Source organism: Tamandua tetradactyla, chromosome 6 (assembly GCF_023851605.1).
Source record: "Tamandua tetradactyla isolate mTamTet1 chromosome 6, mTamTet1.pri, whole genome shotgun sequence".
NCBI lineage: Eukaryota > Metazoa > Chordata > Mammalia > Pilosa > Myrmecophagidae > Tamandua > Tamandua tetradactyla.
The window spans coordinates 3,374,428-3,394,994 of record NC_135332.1 but is presented as its reverse complement, the minus strand read 5'-3'; the positions used below and the strand labels follow the sequence as shown (position 1 = coordinate 3,394,994).

The 20,567-nt window shown below is 37.9% G+C and overlaps 1 protein-coding gene, 1 non-coding gene and 1 pseudogene across 8 annotated transcripts in view; all 3 read right to left on the bottom strand.

Annotated features, from left to right (window-relative positions):
- The window catches only part of TLK2 (tousled like kinase 2), a 160,738-nt gene that overhangs the window by 41,729 nt on the left and 98,442 nt on the right, over positions 1 to 20,567 (bottom strand). For all 7 annotated transcript variants that reach the window (XM_077163480.1, XM_077163478.1, XM_077163482.1 and 4 more), the window contains one exon: positions 8,217 to 8,353. In XM_077163480.1, the coding sequence (XP_077019595.1) occupies positions 8,217 to 8,353 (137 nt within the window). The remainder of the gene's footprint in view (positions 1 to 8,216; positions 8,354 to 20,567) is intronic.
- LOC143686971 (aquaporin-10 pseudogene) lies at positions 1,809 to 8,198 on the bottom strand (annotated as a pseudogene).
- On the bottom strand, positions 4,623 to 4,813 carry LOC143689319 (U2 spliceosomal RNA). The gene has a single exon (XR_013178760.1). It is a non-coding gene; the product is annotated as a U2 spliceosomal RNA (small nuclear RNA).

Genomic DNA, 20,567 nt, shown 5'->3' with positions numbered 1-20,567 from the left:
GCTCTACATTTTCAGGTAGTTCCCTCCAGCCTCTCCACTACATCTTGAATAACAAGGTGATATCTACTTAATGCGTAAGAGTAACCTCCAGGATAACCTCTCGACTCTGTTTGGAATCTCAGCCACTGACATTTAGTCTCATTTCACTCTTTCCCCTTTGGTCAAGGTTTTCTCAATCCCTTGATGCTGAGTCTCAGCTAATTCTAGCATCTCTGTCCCATGTTGCCGGGAAGGTCCACACCCCTGGGAGTCATATCCCACATTAGGCAGGGGGAGGGCAGTGAGTTTGCTTGTTGTGTTAGCTGGAGAGGCCACATCTGAGCAACAAAAGAGGTTGTGACTCTTAGGCCTAATTTTAAGTACACTTGACCTATCCTTTGTGGGGTTAAATTTCATATGAACAAACCCCAAGATTGGGGACTCAGTCTACTGCTTTGGTTGTCCCCACTGCTTGTGAGAATATCAAGAATTCTCCACTTGAGGAAGTTGAATTTTCCCCCTTGATCACCATTCTCCAAAGAGGACTTTGCAAATACTTTTTTATTCACTGTTCAAATCACTCTGGGATTTATTGGGGCATCACTCTGGACAAACCAACAAAATCTCATGCCATACTCAAGGTTCCATGTACTTATGGTGTTCAATTAAGCTGTCTACATAATACCATCTCAGTCTCTATCGTCTTTCTTTCTGATTTCATTCATGCCCCAAGCCTTCCTCCTTCTATTATTCTCACATTCAGCTTCATTCAGTGTTTTCACATAATTGTATTACAGTTACGTAGTATTGTATTGTGCTATCCATTTCTCAGTTTTTACAATCAGTCCTGTTGCACAATTTGTATCCCTTCAGCTCCAATTACATAGTATCTTACCCTATTTCTATCTCCTGATGGTCTCTGTTACCAATGGAATTCTCCAAGTTTATTCACTAATGTCAGTTCATATCAGTGAGACCATACAGTATTTGTCCTTTTGTTTCTGGCTTATCTCACTCAGCATAATGCCCTTAAGTCCATCCATGTTGTTATGTAATTCACAACTTTATTCTGTCTTACAGCAGCATGATATTCCATTAATTGTATGTTTATACCACAGCTTGTTTAGCCACTTGTCTGTTGATAGACATTTTGGATGTTTCCATCTCTTTGCAATAGTAAATAATGCTGCTATAAATACTGGTGTGCAAATGTCCATTTGTGTTCTTGCCCTCATGTCCTCTGAGTAGATACCTAATAATGGTATTGTCAGGTCATATGGCAATTCTATATCTAGCTTCCTGAGGAATCGCCAAACTGCCTTCCACAGCGGTTGTCCCATTTGACATTCTCACCAACAGTGGATAAGTGTGTCTTTTTCTCCACATCCTCTCCAGCACTTGTCATTTTCTATTTTATTGATAATGGCCATTCTGGTGGGTATGAGATGATATCTCATTGTGGTTTTGATTTGCATTTCCCTAATAGCCAGGGAAGTTGAGCATCTTTTCATGTGCTTTTTGGCCATTTGTATTTCCTCTTCTGAGAAGCATCTGTTCAAGTCTTTTGCCCATTTTGTAATTGGGTTGTCTGTCTTTTTGTTGGTGAGCTGAACAATCTCTTTATATATTCTGGATGCTAGAACTTTATCTGATAAATCGTTTTCAAATATTATCTCCCATTGTGTAGGCTGCCTTTTTACTTTCTTGACAAAGTTTTTTGATGCACAAGTGCTTAATTTTGAGGCGTTCCCATTTATTTATTTATTTATTTATTTATTTATTTATTTATTCAATGCTCGTGCTTTGGGTGTAAGGTCTAGGAAATCACCTTCTATTATAAGATTTATAAGATATTTCCCTACACTTTCTTCGGTTTTTTTTTTTTTTTAACAGTTTTATGGTCTTAGAGATACTGTTTAGATCTTTGATCCATTTTGAGTTATTTTTATATAGGATGTGAGGTATCTTTCATTCTTTTGCATATGGATATCCAGTTCTCTAGGTACCATTTATTGAAGAGACTGTTCTGTCCCAGATGAGTTGGCTTGACTGCCTTATCAAAGATCAATTGTCCATAGATGAGAGGGTCTATACCTGAACACTCTATTCTATTCCATTGGTCAGTATATCTATCTTTATTCCAGGACCATGCTGTTTTGACTACTATAGCTTCATAATATGCCTTAAAGTCAGGCATCATGATCCATGTTCATTTTCTTTTCTCAGGATACTTTTAGCTATTGGGGGCACCCTGCCCTTCCAGATAAATTTGGTTATTGGTTTTACTATTTCTGAAAAGTAAGTTTTTGGGATTTTAATTTGTATTGCATTAAATCTGTAAATCAATTTAGGTGGAAGTGACTTCTTAACTATATTTAGTCATCCAATCCATGAACATGATATGCCCTTCCATCTATTTAGGTCTTCTGTGATTTCTTTTAACAATTTCTTGTAGTGTTCTTTGTATAGGTCTTTTGTCTCTTTAGTTAAATTTATTCCTAAATATTTTATTCTTTTGGTTGCAACTGTAAATGAAAATTTTTTTTCTTGATTCCCCCTCAGATCGTTCATTACTAGTGTATAGAAACACTACAGATTTTTAGATTTTTGAGTGTTGATCTTGTAATCTGCCACTCTGATGTACTCATTTATTAGGTCTAGTAGTTTTGCTGTGGGTTTTTCGGGGTTTTCTACATATAGTATCATATCATCTGCAAACAGTGAGAGTTTTACTTCCTCCTTTCCAATTTTGAGGCCTTGTATTTCTTTTTTCATGTCTAATTGCTCTGGCTAGAACTTCCAACACAATGTCAAATAACAGTGGCGATAGTGGACATCCTTGTCTTGTTTCTGATCTTAGGGGGTAAGTTTTCAGTTTTTCCCCATTGAGGATGATGTTAACTGTGGGTTTTTCATATATTCCCTTTATCATGTTGGGGAAGTTCCCTTCTATTCTAATCCTTTGAAGTGTTTTCAACAGGAAAGGATGCTGAATTTTGTCAGATGCCTTTTCTGCATTGAGATGCAATCGAGATGATCATGTGGTTTTTCTGCTTTGATTTGTTGATATGGTGTATTACATTAATTCATTTTCTTATGTTGAACCATCCTTGCATACCTGGGATGAATCCTACTTGGTCATGGGGTATAATTCTTTTAATGTGCTGCTGGATTTGATTTGCTAGAACTTTGTTGAGGATTTCTGCATCTATATTCATTAGAGAGGTTGGTCTGTGGTTTTGTTTTGTTTTGTTTTGTTTTTGCAATATCTTTGTCTGGCTTTGGTATGAGAGTGATGTTGGCTTCGTAGAATGAGTTATGTAGCTTTCCCTACTCTTCAATTTTTTTTGAAGAGCTCGAGCAGGATTGGTACTAAATCTTTCTAGAATGTTTGGTAGAATTCACATGTGAAGCCATTCCTTTTTGGGGAGCTTATTAATGACTGATTCAATTTCTTTACTTGTGATTGGTTTATTGAGGTTGCCTATTTTTCGTCTCTAATCAATGTTGGTTGTTCATGCCTTACTAGAAAGTTGTCCATTTCATCTACATTGTTGAGTTTATTAGCATAAAGTTGTTCACAGTATCCTCTCATTACTTCCTTTATTTCTGTGGGGTGAGTGGTTATGTCTCCTCTTCTATTTCTGATTTTATTCGCATTCTTTCTCTTCTTTTTGTCAACCTTGCTCAGGGCCCATCAATCTTACTGATTTTCTCATAGAACTAACTTCTGGTTCGGTTGATTTTCTCAATGTTTTCATGCTCTCAATTTCATTTATTTCTGCTCTAATCGTCTATTTCTTTCCTTTCGCTTGATTTGAGGTTAGTTTGCTGTTCTTTCTCTAGTTCTTTCAAGTGGACAGTTAATTCCTTGATTTTTGCCCTTTCTTTTTTTTTGATATAGGCATTTAGGGCAATAAATTTCTCCCTTAGCACTGCCTTTGCTGCATCCCATAAATTTTAGGTTGTGTTTTCATTTTCATTTGCCTCAAGATATTTACTGATCCCTCTTGTAATTTCTTCCTTGACCCACTGGTTGTTTAAGAGTGTGTTGTTGAGCCTCCACATATTTGTGAATTTTCTGGCACTCTGCCTATTATTGATTTCCAACTTCATTCCTTTATGATCTCAGAAAGTGTTCTGTATGATTTCAATCTTTTTTAATTTATTGAGACTTGCTTTGTGACCCAGCATACAGCCTATCCTTGAGAATGATCCATGTGCACTTGAGAAAAAGGTGTATCCTGTTGTTAAGGGGTGTAATGTTCTATAAATGTCTGTTAAGTTAGCTTATTTATTGTATTATTCAAATTCTCTGTTTCTTTATTGATCCTCTGTCTAGATGTTCTGTCCATTGATGAGAGTGTGGAATTGAAGTCTTCAACTAGTATGGTAGATGTGTCTATTTCTCTTTTCAGTGTTTGCCTCATGTATTTTGGAGCATTCTGTCTCGGTGCATAAATACTTATGATTGTTATGTCTTCTTGTTGAATTGTTCCTTTTATTAATACATAGTGTCCTTCTTTGTCTCTTTTAACTGCATTACATTTGAAGTTTAATTTGTTGGATAGTAGTATAGCTACTCCTGCTCTTTTTTTTTTTTTTTTTTTTTTTTACTTTTTATACATTTATTATGCCCCCGAGGGGGGTGCACTATTCCTGGAAGTACTGCAATACCAGGTCGATGCGTGGAGTAGATGGAGCAAGCTCCTATTACATCTCCCAACTCCAAAAATCCATTTAATATATTGTTCTCGGATAGAGGACGTATCAGATATTAAACTGATAAGAACAGATACTACACTTGATCTTAGCCAAAAGGCCGGGAAGTGATTCTCCTGCTCTTTTCTGATTGTTATTTGCATGAAATATCTTTTCCCAACCTTTCACTTTCAACCTATGTTTATCCTTGGGTCTAAGATGTGTTTCCTGTCTCTCATTGGATTTCACCCTCTCCTTGAAAGATACAGCGCTGCAATGTTTAGGTATTGGGTTGCAATGTCTATGTATTGGATTACATCTTAGTTTCTCTGCTTTGTTCTCTGATTCAAGGTGCTTTGAAAGGCTGTGTTCCCCTGCACACCCTCTCTCCATTCTCCCACCTCTTTGGCAGAGATACTGCCCTGACCCCAATTACTATCCTAGGGTGTCTGAATCTTAGGGGTGAGGGGTGCAGGTTGGTAACATCCCTTCAATGTGGTTAGCACTGAGATTAGAAGGGCTGGTGGTCTGGCAATGGGGCCCTGGGGTCTAGCAGTGGCTTTAGAGGGAGTTATGGTCCCCAACTGAGTGGTCTGTCCCCACTTAATCCAGCATCCAGGCTGCGCGCCCTTGTGCAGCTTCTTTGAGGAACTGCATCCCTGGAGTCCCTCAAAGTCAAACCCACTGGAAAAGGAGGGGGTGAGGACCTCATTCACCACTAGTTTTGCCCTGTCCTGGCACATTTGTCCCAGTTTAGGACGAAGAGATGCCTAAATGGGTGAAGGAAGAAATTCAGACACTGGCCCTGGGCCTGGCATATTAATAAGTAGAAAGAGAACATCTGTCTTGTCAGCAGGCCTGGGGTCCTCTCCAGTGTCCAGGAAGGAGGTTATAATCATAGCTTGCAGCTGGGCATCTGAACCGAGGCAGGAATTTTCAAGTCTGAGGCTTTGTGTAGGACCAACTCCAGAACCTAAGCTGGCTCCAAGTCCTCAGCGTGGTACAGAGCTACCATCAGCTGGTATATGGCTGTGCCAAGCATGGCACAAACGAGGGGCGCTACTACAGGCACCCACCACCAGCCATTACCAGCACTGAAGACTTCAGAGCCCTAGCTAGCCACACAGGTGAAAAGCCAGGGGCCCAGGTCACTGGCAGGGTTGACTGGGAATCCACCGCTGGCACCCATGTATAGCCCGATGACCAGGATCAGCAGTCCCACCACCACAGGCTCCAGACCTGCAGGCACGCCTTTGTCCCGTGTGTCCAGGATGGCCAAGATCCCATCAATCAGCATCCTGATTGCTCAGAACCTGATCCAAGAAGATTTGTTCAGGGAAAGATAGGGGGCAAGGTAGGTTGTGAAGATGGAAGCTCTTTCCTTAGGACCAGACACTGTGAGGTTCCCACCTGTATAGTTCTGTATGGCATCATAGCAGAGGGCATAGGTGGCTCCTGAGGCACAGAAAGCAGACAGCCACATCAGGCTGTAAATGGGGAGCTCGGCCCAGGGAAGGCATCTCAGGAGACATGGCTAGGGAGAAGGATAGGTTCAGGTGGGCCCCTGAGATGTTACCACCCATGTAGATGGCTACCATCATAGCTAAAAAGCCGGCCAGAAACACAGTGAAGAAATTGCCTTTGGTTCCTCCACTGGTGACAGCCTGGGCTACAGATCCCTGAATAAGGAACATGAGTAGGAAGACATGCAGAAACTCCGCCAGGCACTGTCCGGCCAGGAGACTGGAATCCAGAACTGGTCCCTAACTGCACCCACGGGCAAAGTATGGGCCATGGTGGGGACACCTTGTCCCTTTCCCCGTTTACCTTTCCTTCTACCTGCACATGTACTACCAGTACAGCTACTACTACAGTTTTGAGGTTGAGAAAATATCCAAATTAAGGTATCACTAATGCTTCTTCCTGAAGACTGGCTGCCGGCAATCTTAGGTCTCTCCCGGGTTTCTTTGCTTTCAGCTTCTTGCTTCCATAAAACCAATTACATTTTACATCCATATACAAACCCACCATTCTTTAAAGACAACCTGTAAAAGCCAACTGTCATTAAAAGCATTACCACTGGCAAAAGCGGGTAGCAGTCATTATCACATCTGGGACTCAATATGAGCATTAGTTATATCTTCTTGACCCCCCCCCCACCACCAAATCTAAAAATGGGATGGCGTTACTTCCAGGGCAATTTGCATGTCCTAGTCAGGGTGCCCATGCCTTTGTGTAGCTGTTAATATAGCCCTGGTGCACTTCTGCTAGGACCAGCCCCCTATCTATGCTTAGAGCACAGAGCGAAAGTCTGGAACCTGGCCTAACACAAAAGTCTTTCTTTTTCTTCCAAGACTTTCTAAGTTTGACTTGACAGCTTCTTATCACACCAAAATACACATAACTGAAGTACAGTTGTGAGGCAAAACACACCTAAACTAAGTTAGAAGGTAGTGTTTTATATATGTAAAAATAACTAGTAAAGTGGAGTACAGAGGTTAATTTTGACAAAATATTAAATAACCTAAATAATTGTGCCTTTCTTTCCAGCATAAATGTGTTACTTATTTGTATGCTTCATTACTACTCAAAAATAGTCTCACACTCTTCCATTAATATCCACTAAACTATTGCAGCAAGGAAAAAACAAGTTGGAAAGGCAATCTATGGAATCCTCTGATTCCAAAGTTATCTGCAGCTCAGAGCTGGAGAATCTATGATAAAAAGATAATGTTGCCCACCCTCCCAAGTGTCAGATGGAAATGATCTAACAAATCAAAATAAATAACACACACCAAAAGATCCTACAATCTGAACTTGCTTTGTTTGTTTTTATTAAAGTCCTGAGCTAAGAGTAGCCATTTAAATAAGTCAGAATTTTAGTATTTTAAATGTTAATTCCCTCTTTGGAATAAATACCTGAATGTTTCAACACAGAAGTTATAAAAAAAAAAAAAAAGGAGCCAAGATTCCAAATTGTGGGCAAGCACAGACAGCAGGACTCCTAACTGGCCTGGCTATAGATTGGGTCATGCTGTAGAGGAAATAACTATTTCAGACCACTATACGCAACATTTCCTTAGGTCCCCCAAGGTTCTTCTATGTTTTATGTTGTTTATACCTAATCAATGATTTTTTCCTTAGGTCCTTGCCCACTGCATTTTTCTGTGGACCCAAAATAAATGATTAGCATTTGCTTTGTTTTCCTCATAAAAAGCATTACCATAATTTAAAAGACATCAAGTGAAGCCCCAGATTTTTCTTTCTTAGTTTCAATAATTCTGATTCTTTAAAACGATACTATCAAACTAGTTTTTCCTTCGTCTGATTACGTGGGTAATTTCTGTCAGAACATGACCTTATTACCTACATATCTTTACACTTGTGTTGACAAAACTGAATGAAAAGATGACTATCACTAATGAAAAGATAACTTTTAGCACTACTAGCATTATTATGATTATGATCACAGAAAACCTAAAAAATCTAAACCATCAACTTTTCAATTCTCCACTTAATCATGAAAATTCACTTACTTAATAAGGTTCTGGAAAGCATAACCATCTGTCCACTGTTCAGTAAAAGAGGCCCCATGTCGGACAGTGGTAAAGTGGCCCAATCTCAAGCGGTCTTGCATGCTCTTATCTCTGCATGCCATCTTCTCTTGTTTTGACTTGGGAGAAAAGGATGAAAAAGGAAATTCAACACCAATTAGAATGGCGAAAGACATTCTTTAAAAGCTCAAATTTTAAAGATTATCAGGGAAAATACTGTTGAAAAACACATACACAATCAGAACAATCATTAATGACCCTTTAGATGACATACCATCCCTATTAAAATAGCATAATGTGACAGGCAGGATAACTAAAGAACTTTAGGATTTTCCTTGATAAGGTTTCTTTCATCTACCTGTCCTCTTTACCTTAGACTTTGGCATCTCATATTCGGATGTCATCAATGCTTATCTCCTAAGATGGTTCCCTATTTCCTCTTTCTTTTCTATCCAATCAATTCTAGAGAACTCTCGCCAATTCATCTTCTCAAAACACCATTTTGTATGATTCCACTTGGACGCTCCAAACCTTCCATGGCTCTTTTTTCTCTTTTGGCATGGGCAGGCTTCAGAAATTGAACCCAGGTCTCTGGCATGGCAGGTGAGAACTCTGCCACTGAGCCACCGTTGCCCACCCACATCTTGAACTTTCTTTTTTTTTTTTTTTTTGGCATAGGTAGGCTCTGGGAATCTAACTCGGGCTTTCAGCATGGCAGCCAAGAATTCTGCCACTGAGCCAATGTTGCACTTCCCTTCCAAGGTTCTTTGCTGTCAAATTCTTTGTCTTGACATGAAATAGTCTTCCATGAGCTGAAGATGAAGTCCATTTTTCCACAGAATTCCTTACACCCAGACACCTTACATAGTCCTGATTCTTGAGCACATTCATTCAACACATATTTACTAAAATCAATTATGTGTAGGCACAAAATGCTGAGCATAAAATACAGAAAGTAACAAATATTTATAGTCTAGAAGCAGTTATAATCATTCAATATATTAATTCATGAATGTAAGGAAAATTGTAAAAAAGAACTTGAAGGAAAACAAAGTGCTGTAAGAGATGACAGATGTTCTGTATATTTTAATTGAGAAGTAACTTATATATATGCAGTTTTCCGTGACTAGAACCACTTTTCCTCTTCCTTGCAGTATACCCCACAGTAGCATTTGCCTAACCTTATTTCTTTTTGTGAATTTCTTAATATGTGCACTACTCACATGAATAGGTTTCCTTATATTTGTGAATATAGCTTATTCCCCTATCTAGATTATTAGTACCTTGAGGGAAGGTGTGGGGTCTTATATTTCTTTTGCTCAAAGTAACAGGTGTTTTAAAACTATTTATTTATTTAATTTTTTTCCCCCCCACATGGGCAGGCACTGGGAAATGAACCCGGGTCTTTGCCATGGCAGGCGAGAACTCTGCCTGCTGAGCCACCATGACCTGGACAAGTATTTATTTTTAACTGAGGTAAAATATACATAATAAAAATCATCTTTACTATTTTAAGCAGGCAATTCTTTGACACTAAGCACATTGACAACCTGTGCAACTTTCCCCATTATCTATTTTTACACTCTTTTCATCATCCCAAAGCAAAACTCATTTAGCAATTACTCCCCATTTCCCCTCTCAGCCCCATGGTAGCCACTATTCTGCTTTGCTTATTTTATGTATTTGCTTATTTTATGTATTTCATATAAGAGAAACCCATACATTATTTGTCCTTTCACATCTGGCTTATTTCACTTAACATATCTTCAGGATTCATGCTGTAGCATGTACCAGCACTTCATTTCCTTTCATAGTTGAATAATATTCTGATGTATGGATGTACCATATTTTGTTTATTCATTCAACTGTTAAATGAATATTTGAGTTGTTTCTACCTTTTAGCTACTGTGAATAATGCTGTGATGAACACTGGTGTACAGATATCTATCTGTATTCCTGCTTTCACTTCTCTTGGGACACAACTGCCAGGATATACGATCATTTTATTTGAAAGTTCTGTTTTCCATAGAGGCTGTACAATCTAACGTTCCCACCACAACATAAAGGGTTCTTTTACCTCTGCATTCTTGCCAACACTTATTTTTAGTATTTATTAATAATAGCCATCCTAATGGGTGTGAAGTATCTCATTGTTGATTTAATTTGTATTTATCTAATGAGTAATGATGTTGAGTACCTTTTTATATACTTATTGACCAACTGAATACCCTCTTTGGAGAAATGCCCAATCAATCCTTAACATTTTTAAACTGGCTTGTCTTTTTGTTTTCACATTGTAGGAGTTCTTCATATATTCTGGCTGTTAAATACTTAATTAGATATATGATGTCCAAATATTTTCTATCACTCAGTAGGTTGTCTTTTCAGTTTCTTGATAATATCCTTTGCTGCACAAAAACTTTTAATTTTGATAAAATCTATTCTATCTAATGTTGCTTGTACTTTGGGTATAAAATATAAAAACCCACTGCTTACCATAAGATACTGAAGATATTTCCGTTTTCTTGCAAGAGTTTTACTTTTTTAGCTATTATACTCAGGTCATTGATTCATTTTGAATTAATTTTGCACAGGGTGAGATTAAGGATCCACATTGATTATTTTGCATGTAGATTTCTAGCTGTCCCAACACCATTGATTAAGAGACTACTACTTCTGCATTATATGGACTAACCTTTTCAAAAATCAGGGATGTATGGACTTATCCCTGGACTCTCAATTCTATTCCATTAGTCATATGTCTATCTATATGACTGTTTTAATTACTGTAGCTTTGCAGTAAGTTTTTAAATCAGGAAGTGTGAGTCCTCCAACTCTGTTCTTCATTTTCAAGATTGTTTTTGGATATTCAGGGTCCCCTGCATTTCAATATGAATTTGAGGATCAGTGCTTCCATTTCTGCAAATCAGGCTGTTAGAATTTTGATGGGTATTATGCTGAATTTGTGTACTATTTTAGGCAGTACTGACAGTTTAACACTATTAAGTCTTCCAATCCATGAAATGGGATGTCTTTCCAATCACTTAGGTCTTCCTTAATTTCCTTTAGCAATGTTTTATAACTTTCTGTGTACAAGAATTTCATCTCCTTGGTTAAATTTATTCCTAGGTATTTTATTCTTTGAGATGCTACTGTTAATGGAATTATTTTCTTAATTTCTTGTCCATTACTGGTATACAGAAACCCATCTGACTTCTGTATGTTGTTTACTTTGTATTCAGCAACTCTGCTGAATTTGTTCATGGTAGGCTTTCCTACTGATATGTGAGTTTCTCTATAGAGGATGATATCACCTGAGAAAAGGGGCAGTATTACTTCTTTTCCAACTTGGATGTCTTGTTTTCTTTCTCTTGTCTCCTTGCTCTGGCTAAAAATTCTGGTACTATGTTGAATAACTGTGGTGACAGCAAGCATCTTTGTTTTGTTTCTAATCTTAGGGAGAAAGCCTTCAGTACTTCATGACTGAGTATGGTTTTTGCTGTGAGTTTGTCATAAATTTCCTTCATTGTGTTCAGAAAGTTCCCTTCTATATCTTTGCCTTTTCTGCATCAATTAAAATGACCTTTTTTTCATTTCATTAATGTGGTATCTGGTACTAATTAATTTTCCTATTTGAAACCATGCTTATATTCCTAGAATAAATCTCACCTGGATATGGTGTATAATCCTTTTAAATTACTGTAGGATTCAGTTTGCCAATATTTTGCTGAGGATTTCTGTATCCATCTATATTCATAAGGGATATTGGTCTGCAATTTTTCTTCTTGGGCTGCCTTTATTTTGCTTTGGTATCAGGGTAATGTTGGCATCACAGAATAAGTTAAGAAATAATTTCTCTTTCTCTTATTTTTTACAAGAGTCTGAGGAGAACTGGTGCAAAATCTCCTTTGTAGGACTGCTATAATTCAGCAGTGAAACTACTCAGTCTTGAACTTTTCGTTTTGGGGAAGTTTTATATTACTGATTGAATCTCTCTACTTGCCAAAGATTTGTTGCGAGTTTCTATTTCTTCTTGCATCAGATTAGGTGCTTTGTATGTTTCTAGGAATTTGCCCATTTCATATAGGTTTTCTAATTTGTTGGCACACAATTGCTCCTAGTACACTTTATAATCCTTTTTATTTCTGTATGGTCAATAGTAATGGTCCCAAATTCATTCCTGATTTTCATTACTTGCATCCTGTCTTTATCAATCTAAAGGTTTGTGGATTTTATTAATCTTTTCCAAAAACAACTTTTGGTTTTGTTGATTATCTGTAGTGTTTTTCTATTCTCTAGTTCTGCTCTAACATTTATCATTACCTTACTTCTAATAGCTTTGGGTTTAGTTTACTCTTCTTGTTATAGCTCCTTCAAGTGCAACGATAGGTTATTGATTTATCTTTCTCCTTTTTAAATATAGGCATTTTGAGCTTTAAACTTCTATCAGAGCACTGCCTTTGCTGCATCCCATAGCTCTAGTATGCTGTATTTCATTTTCATTCATCTCAGGATATTTCCTAATTTCCCTTATTATGTCTTCTTTGAACCCATGGTTATTTAATAGCAGGTTAATTTACATATATTGATAAAATTTCTAGTTTTCCTTCTGTAATTGACGTCTAGCTTTATTCCACTGTGGTATCAGAAGATATTTTGGCTTCAGCATTTTAAAATGTATTAAGATTTGGGTTTTGGTCTAACATATGATCTATCCTGGAAAATGTTCTATGGGCACTTCAGAAGAATGTGTTTTTTGTTGTTCTATATATGTCCATTAGATCTAGTTGTTTAATAGTGTTATTCATGTCTTCTATTTCTTGTTGATCTTCTGCTTAGATGTTCATCAACTATTGGACATGGTATGTTGAAGTTTGCAACTATTATTGTAGAACTACATATTTCTCCCTTCAATTCTATCAATTATTGCTTCACAATATTGTGGGATTCTGTTGTAAAGTGAATTATGTTTATAACTGTTGTATTTTCTGGCTGAATTGAACATTTTATCAATATGTAATATTTTTTGCACTTGAAATCTTTTATGGCTTGAAGTCTATTTTGTTTGACAATAAGATAGCCACTCCAGCTCTTCTTTGATTACAGTTTGCATGGAATATCTTTTTCACCCTTTACTTTCAATATCTCTGTGCTTTTGTACCTAAAACGAAATCTACTGTAGACAGCATATCGATGGTTTATCATCCTATCTGTCAATCTCTGACTTTCAATAAAGGAGTTTAATCCATTGATATGTAAAGTAATAACTGAGAAGGAAAGATTTATTTCTGCCATTTAGCTATTTGTTTTTATGTTTTATATGGTACTTTTTCCTCAACTAGTCCTTTACTGTCTTTTTTTATATTTAAGTTGCTTTTTGTAGCGTATCACTTTGGTTCCTTTCTTCTTTTCTTTTCTCGTTATTTTCTGGGTTGTTACGTTTACAATTACAATTAATATCTTAAACTAATAAAATCCTAGCTTGACTAGTACCAACCTAGTGTCATAGTATACAAACTCTCTACTCCTATATATTTGTTCATCTCCCTTTACACTGTTATTGTCTAAGATTACATCTATATACACTGTACTTTCAGTAACAAACTTTAAACATTATTTTACACATTTGCTTGGTATGTCAGTTTGAAAGGATTGTGTACACGAGAAAAGCCATGCTTTAATCATGATCCATCCTGTGGAGGCAGCAGCTTCTTTTAATCCCTATTCATCACTGTAGGTTGGAAACCTGATTAGATTATCGCCATGGAGACGCACCGCACCCAATTGTGGGTATTAACCCTAAATTAGAGGGAGATGTGACTCCACCCATTCCAGGTGGGTCTTGATTAGCTTACTGGAATCCTTTAAAAGAGGGTATCATTTTGGAAAAAGCTTAAGCACCAAGACAGACAGCCCACTCAGTCAGAGATCTTTGGAGTTGAAGAAGGAAAACACTCCCAAGGAAGCTTCATTAAAGAAGAAGCTGGGAGAAAAAGCTAGCAGACTTTGCCATGTGCCCTTCCAGCTGAGAGAGAAATTCTAAACTTCATTGGCCTTTCTTGAGTGAAGGTAACCTCTTGTTTTGGTGCCATAATTCGGACATTTTCACAGCCTTGGAACTGTAAATGTGCAACTTAATAAATTTCCCCTTTTAAAAGCTATTCTGTTTCTGATATAATGCATTCCGGCAGCTAGCAAACTAGAACACCTGAAAAGTCATATTGGGAGGAAAACAAAGCAGTTACAAACCCAAAAGTACAATAATAAAGGACTTTACCTATGTAATTATCTTTACTACTATTCTTTATTTCTTCTTCTCCTCTAGTGTCCTTTTATTTTAGCCAGAAGGACTCCCTTTAGTATTTCTTATAGGGCAGGTCTTCTGGAAATGAATTCTTTCATCTTTAGTCTACCTATGTGTGTCTTAATTTCTCCTTTTTATCACATGGGCAGGCATTGGGAATCAAACCCAGGTCTCCGGCATGGCACATGTGAATTCTGCCACTGAGCCACCATTGCACCGCCCTCTCCTCCATTTTTAAATTAGCCTGTTTTTTCTGTCGTTTGTGTTTTGTTGTTGTTTTTGTGAGACCTCTACCTGCTAAGCCACCAAGGCCAGCCCCTTCTCCTTCATTTTTAAAAGATTATTTTGCCAGATATAGAATTTTTCTTTTACAGCTTCTTTTCCTTTAAGGACTTTATGCCATCCCACTGACTCTGTGTTTTCTGATGAGAAGTCTGCTCTTAACTTTGTCATGGATCACTCATATGTGACAGGCCTCACCGCTTTCAAAACCCACTTTGTGGGGTAGTTCAGTGGTAGAATTTTCACCTGCCATGTGGGAGATCCAGGTTTGATTCCTGGTCCATACACTTATCAAAAAACAAACAAGCAAGCAAAACAAACAAGAATTTCATAAATGGGATATATAATAATGGGATACCCACATGAAAAAATAATGAAATGTGACCCTGCTGTACAGCATACAAAAACAAACAAACAAACAAACAAACCCTTTGTCTTTGGACTTTGACAATTCCACTATAATGTATCTTCTTGGTGTAGATCATTTAGAATCTATATTACTTGGAACTTGTTGACCTTCCTGAATGTATATATTCATGTCTTTCATTAGATTTGAGAGGGAGCCAGCCATTATTTCTTGAAATATTTTTCTGCCCCGTTCTTTCACTATTGTCCTTCTGGACTTCAATGATGCGTAGTAAGTTGGTATGCTTGATGATATACCACAGGTCTCTGAGGCTCTGTTCATTTTTTTCATTGTTTTTTCCTTCACCTCTTCACACTGGATAATTTCAGCTGTCTTGTCTTCAAGTTTGCTAACCCTTTTGTCTGCATGTTCAAATAGCTGTTGAATCAGTCTAGGAAATTTTTCATTTCAATTACTCTAGTCTACAGCTCCAAAATTTGTTTGGTCTCTTTTATAATTTCTATCTCTACATCTTATTCAATGCTTTCTTAATTTACTTGAAGTCTTTGGACATGGATTCATTTAGATCACTGAGCATATTTAAGGAAGTTGATTAAAGTCTTTAACAGTTTCATTGAATGAGCTTCCATAGAGATGGTTTCAGGTAAATTCTTTTGTTCGTGTGAATGGGCCATACTCTGCTGATTCTCTGTGTGCTTTATATTTTTGTTTCAGAACTGAACAAAAAATTCTGAGCATTATGTTGTTAAAACTCTAGAAATTTAGTTCTCCACTCCTCTGGGATTACTAGGTGTTTTGTTGTTGTTGAGGGCTGGAGCTGTCAATTTGCAACTTCCCTAAACTATTTTTGCTCCCAAACAGGGAATGGGAAGAGAAAAGAAGAAGAAGAAGAAGAAAAAAAGGCACTGCCTCTTTAGACTGACTGTTGCTTTTGCCTGAGGGGGTTTGGATCAGTGGCCACCATAGGAGTTGGGCCCCTACCAATATGAAGTAGCTGATCAAAACCTGGGATCAGCAATCAGGTAACACATGCCTGGAGTTTGGAGGACTAGTCTTTTTTTTTTTTTTAACATTTGTTCCCCCCTATTATTTATTTTTATTCCGTATGTTCTACTCTTCTGTTGATATAGTAGCTAAAAGGAGCATCAGACATAAGGTTTTCACATTCACAGAGTCTCATTGTGAAAGCTATATCATTGTTCAATCATCATCAAGAAACATGGCTACTGGAACACAGCTCTACATTTTCAGGCAGTTCCCTCCAGCCTCTCCACTACATCTTGAACAACAAGGTGATATCTACTTAATGCATAAGAATAACCTCCAGGATAACCTCCCGACTCTGTTTGGAATCTCTCAGCCATTGACACTTTGTCTCATTTCACTCTTCCCCCTTTGGTCGAGAAGGTTCTCTCAATCCCTTGATGTTAATTCTCAGCTCATTCTAGGGTTTTTCTCAGTCCCTTGATGCTGAGTCTCAGCTCATTCCAGGATTTCTGTCCCACGTTGCCAGGAAGGTCCACACCTCTGGGAGTCATGTCCCACGCAGAGAGGGGGAGGGTGGTGAGACTGCTCGTCATGTTGGCTGGAGAGAGAGGCCACATCTGAGCAACAAAAGAGGCTCTCTTGGAGGTGACTCTTAGGCCTAAATTTTAAGTAGACTTGACCTATCCTTTGTGGGGTTAAGTTTCATATGAACAAACCCCAAGACTGGGGGCTCAGTCTATAGCTTTGGTTGTCCACACTGCTTGTGAGAATATCAAGAATTCAACTTGGGGAAGTTGAATTTCTCCCCACTCTCACCATTCCCCGAAGGGGGCTTGCAAATACTTTTCCAGTCACTGATCAAATCATTCTGGGATTCATCGGGGGATCACTCTGGACAAACCAACAAAATCTCATGTGCTACCTGAGATTCCAAGTACTTATGACATTCAATCAAACTATCTACATGAGTTATATTAGGAAATGCTCTAGTCAAAATATAAATTTTGTAACAAATAAACATTTTTTGCTTTAGTATCACAATAAGGTGACATTTTAAGGTATTAATTATCTATTTTCAGCACCCTGCAATAATGACATTCCTTTGTTCTTCCTCATACAAAAACATTTTTAAAATTTGTACATTGTACATTTCACTATTATTATACACTCTAGGCATTCCTAGATTATACCACCTCGATCTTTAACATCTATCTTTCTTTCTGATTTCATTTATGTCCCCAGCCCTCCTCCCTCTATCATTCTCACATACAGCTTCATTCAGTGTTTTAACATAATTACATTACAGTTAGGTAGTATTCTGCTGTCCATTTCTGAGTTTTTGTATCCAGTCCTATTGCACAGTCTGTATCCCTTCAGCTCCAATTACCCAATATCTTACCCTATTTCTATCTCCTGATGGTCTCTTACCAACGACATATTCCAAGTTTATTCACTAATGTCAGTTCATATCAGTGAGACCATACAGTATTTGTCCTTTAGTTTTTGTCTAGTCTCACTCAGCATAATGTTCTCAAGGTCCATCCATGTTGTTACATACTTCAAAAGTTTATTCTACCTTAAAGCTGCATAATATTCCATCGTACGTATATACCACAGCTTGTTTAGCCACTCGTCTGTTGATGGACATTTTGGCTGTTTCCATCTCTTTGCAATTGTAAATAATGCTGCTATAAATATTGGTGTGCAAGTGTCCGTTTGTGTCTTTGCCCTTAAGTCCTCTGATACCTAGCAATGCTATTGCTGGATCATATGGCAATTCTATATTCAGCTTCTTGAGGAACCGCCAAACTGCCTTCCACAGTGGTTGCACCATTTGACATTCCCACCAACAGTGAATAAGTGTGCCTCTTTCTCCACATCCTCTCCAGCACTTGTCATTTTCTGTTTTGTTGATAATGGCCATTCTGGTGGGTGTGAGATGATATCTCATTGTGGTTTTGATTTGCATCTCTATAATGGTCAGGGACGTTGAACATCTCTTCATGTGCCTTTTGGACATTTGTATTTCCTCTTCTGAGAAGTGTCTGTTCAAGTCTTTTTCCCATTTTGTAATTGGATTGGCTATCTTTTTGTTGTTGAATTGAACAATCTATTTATAAATTCTGGATACTAGACCTTTATCTGATATGTCATTTCCAAATATTGTCTCCCATTGTGTAGGCTGTCTTTTTCCTTTCTTGACAAAGTTCTTTGATGCACAAAAGTGTTTAATTTTGAGGAGCTCCCATTTCTTTCTTTCTTTCTTCAGTGCTCTTGCTTTAGGTGTAAGGTCCATAAAACTGCCTCCAATTATAAGATTTATAAGATATCTCCCTACATTTCCCTCTAACTGTTTTATGGTCTTAGACCTAATGTTTAGATCTTTGATCCATTTTGAGTTAACTTTTGTATAGGGTGTGAGGTACGGGTCCTCTTTCATTCTTTTGCATATGGATATCCAGTTCTCTAGGCACCATTTATTGAAGACTGTTCTGTCCCAAATGAGTTGGCTTGACTGCCTTATCAAAGATCAAATGTCCATAGATGAGAGGGTGGAGGACTAGTCTTTATAGTGTACCCTGGGATTAGTAAAACGCACCCCACTGCAGCCTATGATGCAGCTGGAGGATGGGGAACAGGAGCCACTCCAAGGAGGGTAGAATTCACTGGTATTTATAATCATTTACCAGGAAGAGTCCTCTAGAAACTCCCTGATGGTATATAGTATTCCACTAGATTCCAGACTTTCAAAATAGTTGATTCAGAGAATTCCTGCCTGTTTAATAGGTGCTTCAATTTGCTAACACTGTCAGAATGCAATATAACAGAAATGGGTTGGTTTTTACAATAAGGTTTTATTAGTTTGCAAATTTATAGTTCTAAAGGCATAAAAATGTTCAATCAAGGCATCAACAGGCTGATACCTTCTCTGAAGACAGGCTGCTGGCATCCAGGGTTCACTGTCAGCTGGGAAGGTTCATGACCAGCATCTACGAATCCTTCTCTCCTGGGTTCTGCTTACAATGGCTGTCAGCTACTCTGGGGGCTATTCTCTGAGCTCTCTCTGGGTGTGTCTGTCCTACATCCTTTCATGATGGGGTCCAGTAAAGGATTAAGACCCACTTTGAATTGGTTAGGTCTTAATTTCAATCAATCTCAATTGAACTTATCTAATCAAAGATCCCACCCACAACAGATCTGCCTGAAGAATGGGTTAAAAGAACATGGCCTTTTCTGGAGTCTAAACAGCTTCAAATCAGGAGAGGGAGCTTTCTCTTCTGCCATCTTCCCATAACCCTCCAAAATTATGTATTTTTTTGTTTTTTTAAGGATTATCCATGTTACTGCGTGTATGAATCCATTCCTTTTCATTGCCGAGCAATGAAGCGCATCAAAATTTATTTATACGTTCACCTGTGACAGACACCTGAGCTGTATCTGGTTGGCTACTGTCATGGTTAGGGACAGGTGTCAACTTGGCCAAGTTATGGTACCTGTTCATCTGATTGGGCAAGCGCTGGCCTGTCTGTTGCAATGAGGACATTTCATAGGATTAGGTCATGATCATATCAGCTACATCCACAGCTGATTCCATTTGTAATCAGCCAAAGGGGAGTGTCTTCTGCAATTAGTGATGCTAAATCCAATCATGGGAAGCCTTTTAAGGAGGACTCAGAGGAGACAGGTTCTATTCCTGCTTTGGCTGGTGAGCCTCTCCTGTGGAGTTCATCCAGGCCATCCATTGGAGTCATCAGCTTCGCAGCCTGCCCTGTGGATTTTGGAGTCTGCATTCCTATGCAGAGTCCAAATCACATGAGACACTTTCATAAATTTTATATTTGCAAGTGTTCCCTGTTGATTCTGTTTCTCTAGAGAACCCTAACTAATACAGCTACTGTGAATAAAACTACTATGAATATTCCTGTGTAAGCTTTTTTTGTGCAGATATGATTTATTTCTCTTGGGTAAATACCAGGAATGGAATTGTTAGGTCACAAGGTTGGTGTATATTTACCTTAATAAGAATTAACTGCCCAATAGTATTCCAAATACTATTTGGCTGCATCATTTTACACTCTCACCAATGTAAGAAATCTGGTTATCCCATATCTTCGTCAACGCCTGGCATTACCACTGCTTTTAATTATGATCATTCCACTGGGTATGGTACGCTATCTCACTGTGATTTAGTTTATATTCCCTGATGCCTAATGATGTTGACCATCTTTTCATATGTTGGCCAGTTGGTACATCTTTTGTATCTTTCTTATGCTGTGTTTGCTCAAGTCTTTTGCTGATTTTTAAAGGTTTTTTTTGCCATTTTATTGACATACAGAAATTCAATAGATGCCTCATTACTTCTTACTCTTATATAATGGAAAAAAGTTGCTTT